This window comes from Diorhabda carinulata, chromosome 4 (assembly GCF_026250575.1).
Source record: "Diorhabda carinulata isolate Delta chromosome 4, icDioCari1.1, whole genome shotgun sequence".
Lineage (NCBI taxonomy): Eukaryota > Metazoa > Arthropoda > Insecta > Coleoptera > Chrysomelidae > Diorhabda > Diorhabda carinulata.
This window is the reverse complement of record NC_079463.1, coordinates 29,837,350-29,846,050: the sequence shown is the minus strand read 5'-3', so window position 1 is coordinate 29,846,050 and position 8,701 is coordinate 29,837,350. Positions and strand designations below refer to the sequence as shown.

Sequence of the window (8,701 nt, the reverse complement as noted above, 5' to 3'; positions counted from 1 at the left end):
CATAGAGATCAAAGTGTCCCGTTTTTCCGTAAATGTCCTTAAATATCCAAGAGTGAGTTTATTCGAAAAGTTTAAGTTGTATTTGTGAAAGCACGTTACACACAATCGATTGCGAGTCGTGACATTGTATTCAGATATGTGGTTTAAGAGAACGAAAGCTTTATTCTCGTCCTCTTTCCCAGGAGAAATTTTGCCATCTGCAGAGATGATCACCGACAACCACGCGGGTGTCGAATCCGTACTGCATTACTACCTAGGAACCAATTTATGGTAAATTTGGTGCTCTACAGTTTTGGCTTCGGCACTTTTTTTCGAATTCCTCGTAGTTTTCGAGTTATTCGCGATTCAACATATTTTTGAGCGTTCAAACCCATTTTATAATGAAAATTTTGAGGTTAGGAAAAAATTGAAACATTTTGTACAGAATGCTGTACTCCACATTTCTTGTCTCGGCTGTTTGTGCCCAAATCCTGATAGTTTTCGATTTATCCGCAATTCAAAATGTTTTTGAGAACATGAATCCATTTTACAGTGATAATTTTGAGGTTAGGAGAAAATGCTTACAGACCAATCTCTAGATAATTTTGTGCTGTACATTTTTTGTTCCAGAACTTTTTTCGAATTCCTCGTAGTTTTCGAGCTATTCACGATCCAAAATATTTTTGAGCGTTCAAACCCATTTTATAATCGAAATTTTTAGGTTAGGAAAAAATTGAAACATTTTGTACAGAATGCTGTGCTCCACATTTTTTGTCTCGGCTGTTTGTGCCCAAATCCTGATAGTTCTCGATTTATCCGCAATTCAAAATGTTTTTGAGAAGATGAATCCATTTTACGGTGATAATTTTGAGGTTAGGAGAAAATGCTTACAGACCAATCTCTAGAGAATTTTGTGCTGTACATTTTTTGTTCCAGAACTTTTTTCGAATTCCTCGTAGTTTTCGAGCTATTCACGATCCAAAATATTTTTGAGCGTTCAAACTCATTTTATAATCGAAATTTTTAGGTTATGAACAAATAACTCAGATACTATTTTGTAGAGAATTTTCCTTATTATAGACCTTTCGTGGCAGTATATTCATCAGATAAATCCCGGTTTGAGTTAGTTATCAATAATAATTAACTATATTATAGTTAGTTACCAATAATATAGTTAATTTAATTAATATCATTATACTTTATGGTTGACATGTATTTTAGTGTAACGATTGGTTTAATACGAGTTGCCTCATCGATCTAATCAAATAACATCCGCGTGATTACACCAATTACCTAATGGTTGGAAAAGCTTCGGTTAAACATCAAATCAATAAATATATAGGGTAATAAAATTGGCTGGCAATCGTTTTCATCTTTCGGAATGTTCGAAATACATCAACATTTACTTTACAGCATCATTTATTCCAGATTTTGTTATATCTATTAAAAAATAATATGCCCATTACCAAAATCGGAATCAGTTACACTCAAAAATCGAAGTTATGACAATAAAATTTTCCAAATACACTGGTAATGATATTTTATTCACAATGAAATAAATAACAGCTTTAAACGTCGAGTTTTTTTTTTGATAAATGTCACAATTAGTTAAATTACTTAAAAATATGAGAGATATTCACAAATATCACAGGTGGTATTGGTCCCGATGCCGAGACTTCTGATTGGGGAGACAGGGTTTGTCACAAGTTTTTCTAGAAGGACCATCAACAATAAAAACACATCCAGGGCCCCAAAAACCTTGCGCTAGAACCCATGGGGGCCTTTCTCCCCTGAGACATTGAGTAGGTCCCGGGGGAGTTTCCGTGGACTAGACTGAGCTCTCTTTATGTGGAGGAGGGGTTTGTGTGGAGCAGTTGCGAGATTGTAGAATAGGTGCCCATGTCACGTGGTACGGTTTCACGGGCATTTGAGTGGCACAATTTCTTTTGCTCGAAGGTCGCGCTGTTATCGTGTAAGGGGTTAGAGGTGCTTCTAGTAGAGCTTCTGAAAAACAAAGTATTAATAAGTATCTGTTCTTTGGTCTGCAGTTCTTTAATGTGACATGTATGTAGCCAATTAATGTCTTAAATTTGTTTATTTAGCTAACTCAACCTCAATATTTTGTCCACACTATGAAAACGAACATTTTTTATTAACATTGGAGAGCAGGCTGCAATTTAGGGCTTTCAGGAGAAAACTGTTAATTTTTAAGTATTTAGGATTGGCAGTACAACGAGATGACACCTGTGTAAAATAAAAGCTTGCACGAAAAAAGATAAGCTTTGAAAGTACTCTATGGATTGCTGTGGAACACCGCTTTGTCTAAAGAAATCCAAAAAAGGAATCCTTTAGTGTACATTCTGTGTGATCTGACACATTTATTCATAGTTTTTCTAGGTAATTCCTCTCACTAGTAACATAATTCTGATTCCGTTATCGAAGAATTCTTTGGACAACTCGTACAGCCATGTGCGCACAAACTCCTTCACCTCGTCGCGTTGAATTTTTCACCTCCGAGGGCTTCTTTCGTATTTCATGCATTTGGTAGTCACAGGGTGATAAGTCCGGACTGTTGGGGAATGTTCTAGTATCTCTCATCCCAATTCTGATGTTATATCGAGCGTGAGGCGCGTTATCCCGGAGAAGAATGTACTTCGCGCTAGAATGTTCATCCTTTTCACGCAGTAAGCGGTTTTTAGAAGGTTAGAGTAGTATGCAGCACTTATAGAACGTTGTGTGCGCAAGAGGTCAATGTAGAGCACTCCACGTCAGTTCCAGAATACAGAACGCATAATCTTACCCGTGGACCCGGTTGTCTTCGCTTTGACCGGCGTTCCCTTCTTCCTCTACTCTTTAGACGACACTCGGGAGTGTAATATTGAATCAATGTTTCGTCTGTAGTGAATATTCGCGTTCGAAAACTTTCCCCCTCCACCTCGTATTGCGTCAGCAATTGGCGACCAGCTTCCAATAGCATGAATTTTTGCTCAAAGTTCAACAATTTGGGAACCCTCCGCGCCGATATTATATGTTCATTCATGATTCAAAATGAGTTCACTATCGACGACCTTGCCGCTTATTCTCGCAGTTTCGTCGCCAAATTTGATCGCTTTTGTCCATTTGAATACAAAAACCCACTCAGTTATTCACTAGCGAATTGATTTCGAGCTTTGAATGCTTTCCCGTACCAAAAAGCGAATGACAATACGTTGCGCAACAGCGGTCGGCACTTGACGTTCACTAATGGTCGTAGCACGCGCGTGAGAAGTACGTTCGCGACTAAAACTATGTCACATTGTTGGTAAGAGACCTAATTAACACATAATCAAGACGCGACCTTCAAAACATAAGGGCGCGCCATCTACAGCGTTTGTGTCGATCATATTTGAACCGCCCTCGTGTAGCCAATAGAACAAACAATGTAGTAAACACGGACCTATAGAAAGAATAATATAAAAAAAATAAATAATATGAATTTATTATCCGAAGTAACGTTTAGTTGTTTACGCATTGGTCAAATACTTTCAAATCTTCCAATTGAACAAACTAAGCCATATTTTGGTTTTTGTCGATCGTTTCCGTGGTCTGAGACCCGTTTTTCTCCGCTGCCTAAGTGGCTTAAGTCGGATATTTCAGTGAATTTCGCGGCGAAATAAACGAAAGGTCTCTAATAGTAGTGAAAAGTCTCTGTTCGAGTCGATAAAGCCCGGTGCTCAGAGACAAATTTCATTCAAGTCGAAATTTACCTTTTAATAAGCTGTACTGATAAATTTTTTTTGTATGGGTCCTTCTACGCCAGGCTTAACATTTAGGACAGGCTGTGGCATTCTCAGAGCACAACAATAAGAAACAAGGAATCGACAAAATAAAAAATGTCGGTAAAATACTCAATAACAAGGAAACTATAAAACAGCACCGCAGTGGTCACTTCCAAAGAATTCCTGTATACAACTGACCAAAACAAACACTGAAATGGAAGTTACCAGGAAAAAAGATAGAGGACGACAAATTCTAATTTGGGAAACATAAATTGGACACGCAATGATTGATTCATTGAGACCTAAGAGTATAGGCACCAGAATTGTGGAGGTCAAAATCGGGAATCGCATGAAAAAATATCGGAAAAGATGAAGAAATATAGTAGAAACACCTCTCTTCTTCTACGGTACTCTTGTTTTAAAATAATTTTTATATACTAGTCGTCCTTAGATTCCCACGACAATGAATCTAAAGTTCTGAGTTTTTTCGAGTAGTCGTTTTATGATTTAAAATTTGACACAAATAAATGTTCATTTTTGATGTTATTGCACTTACCACTATTTGGAGCATCTGGTATTAGATCCGGATTGTTATCATCTGAAACTGTGTCAGTGTAGAGGGGCTGTACATGAGCAGTCAAAGAGCTCTCTGCTATTTTAGGACTTCTGATTCTTGGGTTTCTAACTGGACTATCGACCTGTAACAAATCAATTAAAACTGAATGGAAGTGATCTTTGAGCTTTTTATTGTAATTGATCTGCAGCCGTAGAAGTGGATGATTTTAAATGAATGATTCTAGAGAAAAAGAAGAAGATCTTGACAATTTATTTGTCTACAGAGAGAAGGAGATATTTAGGGACATTCATGTTTATAAACGTAAATGATTGGTAGTGGAACTATTGACTATAAGCTATTGGTGGTCATAAAAAGGGAAATTTAAGCTGCTATCGATGAAGGTTTTGAGGTCAATAGACACAATGAAGAACGATACTAAGGGGATCCAGCTGTGTTTTCTAGAAGACCAATCAAATTTGTTATGAAAACTGACCCCTAAAACACCTGCGATTGTTCCAAAGCTTAATTCAAATCCTCGGCAAGCACGCCTACATTTTGCACAGGATTATCTGACGTTGGAACGATGGGGATCTGTCCTGTTTTCAGATGAGACCAGAATATGCGGTCATGGTAGCGACCGAAGAAGAAAAATGTACCGAAGACCAATAGAGCGATTTGCAGATGGCTTTGGAGACCGGAGTGCTTATGGACGTGGCTCCTGCATGATCTGGGGTGCAGTTTCTATTGCGACGCTGTGTTTATTCGTAGGGGCGACAGTGTCACGGAAGAAGAGGTTTAACGGCTGATAGATATATCGAGGAGATTTTAGCAATTCATGTGGTACCTTATGTTAACTACATTGGAGACGAATGTACCACAATACAAGGCTGCGCATCGTCAGAATTGTGCAAGATTTCATTACAGCAGTCGGTTTTCGGGTTATGGGGTGGCCAGCATACTGTGCTGACCTATTCGATAGAACATTTATGGGATGAGCTAAAGTGAAGAGCTCGAGATAGACTTCCTACTCAAAACTCGATCCCAGAGCTTATTGTTGCAGTAGAAGAAGTTAAGCCACACATCCCACAACATCCCATGACTTTTGTTGTAGCCCTTGTATATGAATAGATAAATTTCTTTAATTTCTTATTTCTTGGACCTTTTGATATATTAATGCATCTAAATGTTCTTGATTTGAGGTCTCTTCTGTTTTAAAATTAGTTTTTTTAATAATTGGACGAAAGATAAAATGTAACGTTTCGACTTTTCTTTAAGTCTTTATAAAGGAAAAAATAATTTTTCTTATTAGAACATTTTCTATTTGACTTTGATTAGGTGATCTATTGATCAATATAAATACACAAATTGTCAGTGTCAATATCATATTTTGATAAAGACTTAAAGAAAAGTCGATACGTCAAAATTTATCTTTCTTTTAAAAACTATCAAAAAAAAAATAATTTTGAAACAGAAGAGACCTAAAATCAAGAGCATTTAGATGCATTAAGTAGATAAATATGATTAATGAATGTTTAGATCTTTGAAATGTTCTAAATGGTTTCAATTAAATTTCCTCATGTTTCGTAACTTCTTGAATTGTTTTCCAAATTTTCGATTTTTTTTTTCAATAGTATTTTAGAATTTATCTCTAAAATAGCTAGTTCTTGATTGAATAGTATTTTTCGATTCCCTCGGGTTTTTATTAGTTTCTCAAATTTTTTCAAAATTCTTTAAAGAACTGTCCAAATATTTCTCAAATTTCTGGTGATATGTTTGATTCTACCTATTTTTTAGTGGAATTCGTCAAGATTTTTGAAATTATTCTTGGAAATTCTCAAATTTTTTTTGAATTTTTCGAGTTTTTTTCAAATATCTTTGATGTCTTTTCAATTTGAAATAAAATAAAAAATATTTACGAAACTGTTCCATTTTCTTCTGGTTTCCGTTTTAAAACTTTTATCGATCGAGCAAATTAAATTTCTGTTGAATTCTTTATCTTTTAATTTCTTATTTTTTTCGCGGGTTTATCGAATTATTCTACGAATTCTGCTAATTTTTTCGGGTTTCTTGGAGTTTCTTCTGTTGTTTGTACCAAGTTTTTTTTCAAATAATTCAATATTTTTTTCCCCTTGGATTCTCATCCCAATTATTCAAATTTTTCAGAGATCTTCATCCAAATTCTTCGTAAGTTTTTTATTTTCCCATATTTTTTCCAAATCTTCACCCAATTTTCAAATATTCATGACTTCTCTCTGGTGTGTAAAATTTCTTTTGAATTCCATCTATGAATTTATTTGGAATTTATCGAATTATTTTTCTAATTTTTTCGTTAATTCAAAGTTTATATTCGAATGTTTCCCAATGTTTTTAAGAATTCTTTGACCTTTAATTCAAATGGATAATGTTAACTCTTTTTTTGAAGAATGCCGACTGTAATTAACTCTCCGGTTATATATATATATTCTCTTTAAAGCACGTTTACAGCAAAAAATCCAATTTAACGGTTTTGCGAAACGTAAGATAAAAAATAAATTGGGGCTATAGCGAATAATCCGACAAACGTAGAGCAGCTAAATACACAGTTTTCCGAAAAAAATGATTGGTCTGGTTCACAAAATATTTACAATTCGATTTGGTACGTTTGGTAAGAAAGAATGTCATCGACAAAAATATGCCGACAACATTTAGAAAAAAAATACATTATTAGTTCACAGATAAAAATGTAGAGTGTGATTTTTTTTATTATGGTAAGGTTAGTCAAGTTAGAGGCTATCGGCATATCAAAATTACGCATTTTCCTTAGGCCTGTATTAGAGTATATCATTTATCTATCATCAAATTTATGATGATACAGGTATGGTATCTAGATCTGATGAAATCGTTTACGGTTAATCACTTTGTGAGAACGGGAATAGCCATACAAACAATTTATCTAATGGCGTGTTGAGACAGGTATTTCGATTTAAAGAGAGTCAGTTCAAATATCAAGAAAATCAGCGCCCAAATATTCTGAGAAGCAACAAATGGAACAAAAATTAAAACTTGGAAGTCTCAGTGAGAACGAGTTTTCGCCCGCTAAAGGTTTGGAAATCATTTTCGACGACGAGTCATATTTTACTTCTGACGGGAGTTAAACTATTTTTCAGAAAGGCGAGGAAGTGAATTCAGAAGTGTATTTGGTAACGTTGTCGAAAAAGATTAAAACGTTGTATGTTAACATGTACTTGTCGAGTAGATGCGTTTTCAGAATGAATAACCAGAATAACCAGCTCACGCTTAAAGAGTTTTTTTTGTTACGTCGTTATAAGCAAATTACGAAATTATGTATAACAAATTTCAGCAACAAATTCCGACCTCGTCGCTACCAAATCGTTCAAAAGTGTGGAAAACGTACTAGAAGTTCTAAACAACGGGCTCTGTTGCCGACGCGTCGCGTTCTGGACGACTGTTATCTGTAACAAGAGACGAAAATATGGAAATAGTGGCGCTAGTGTCCTCACGGTTTTATCACTTTCGCGAGAATGGAATTATTGATTTTCTTTCAGCTGCTGAAGATGGAATGAATTTTGGTGACGATGAGGTGATAGTTTCTCGCCCTAAGTGTACAGGAGATCCACAAACAATATGTGAGGAATGTGGTGTAGCTTTATGCTTCAACAAATAAAAATAATTGCTTCAAAGGTTTCTCCACCATGAAAAAAAAATATTAGCTCGATGTGATAGATACGTGTTTTATTTTATTCAAAAATATTGTCTAATTTAAAATTTATGTTTGTCGGTTACAAGTTAATTTTGGATTTCATAACTTTTCATCCAATATATCTTTATCAAAACAGTTTTACTAAATATGTTGATGTTAATCATATAAATAAAATACAATCAATGAAAAATTTTATTTTATTTTATTTTATTTATTAGTCATAACGATTATGTCTAGTGAATTAACAGAAATTTTGATTTGATTCATATGAATATTGGTGATGACGTATTAGTCACGTGATGGAAGATATCCGCTCTAAATCTTTTATTATTTCGTTATATATAAATACTATGTTAAAAAATAAAATTATTATGGGAAAAAAATGTATTGTTTCTTTGTTAGGTTATAAACTTCAAGGTAATCCTCGTATTAGTAGTCTTTTGATAAAAAAAGTTTCCTGGGAGTTTTTAAAATGATTTTATAGATTTTGATAGGTTCTTCTCGAATTTTTCATTTGCCACCTCGTATCTTTGAAGCACCTTTTTCAATATTAACTTTATTCAATGGAAAATATTTTATATTAACATATAACCCCAACATACTATAATAAGGCATTAATTTTAGAGTTACTTTATTGATAATTGCTGAAGTTTCCTAGGATTTTATCAAATTATTGATTCTATAGATTTCGATGTGTTCTTTTCGAAT

At 34.5% G+C, this 8,701-nt stretch overlaps 1 protein-coding gene across 3 annotated transcripts in view; it reads right to left on the bottom strand.

The window, feature by feature from the left end:
* Positions 1–1,502: 1,502 nt before the first annotated feature.
* Positions 1,503–8,701, bottom strand: part of LOC130893358 (hemicentin-2-like) — a 482,155-nt gene continuing 474,956 nt past the window's right edge. For all 3 annotated transcript variants that reach the window (XM_057799386.1, XM_057799387.1, XM_057799388.1), the window contains 2 exons: positions 4,294–4,435; positions 1,503–1,983 (listed from right to left, as the gene is read on the bottom strand). In XM_057799386.1, the coding sequence (XP_057655369.1) occupies positions 1,808–1,983; positions 4,294–4,435 (318 nt within the window). In that variant the 3' untranslated portion in view covers positions 1,503–1,807. The remainder of the gene's footprint in view (positions 1,984–4,293; positions 4,436–8,701) is intronic.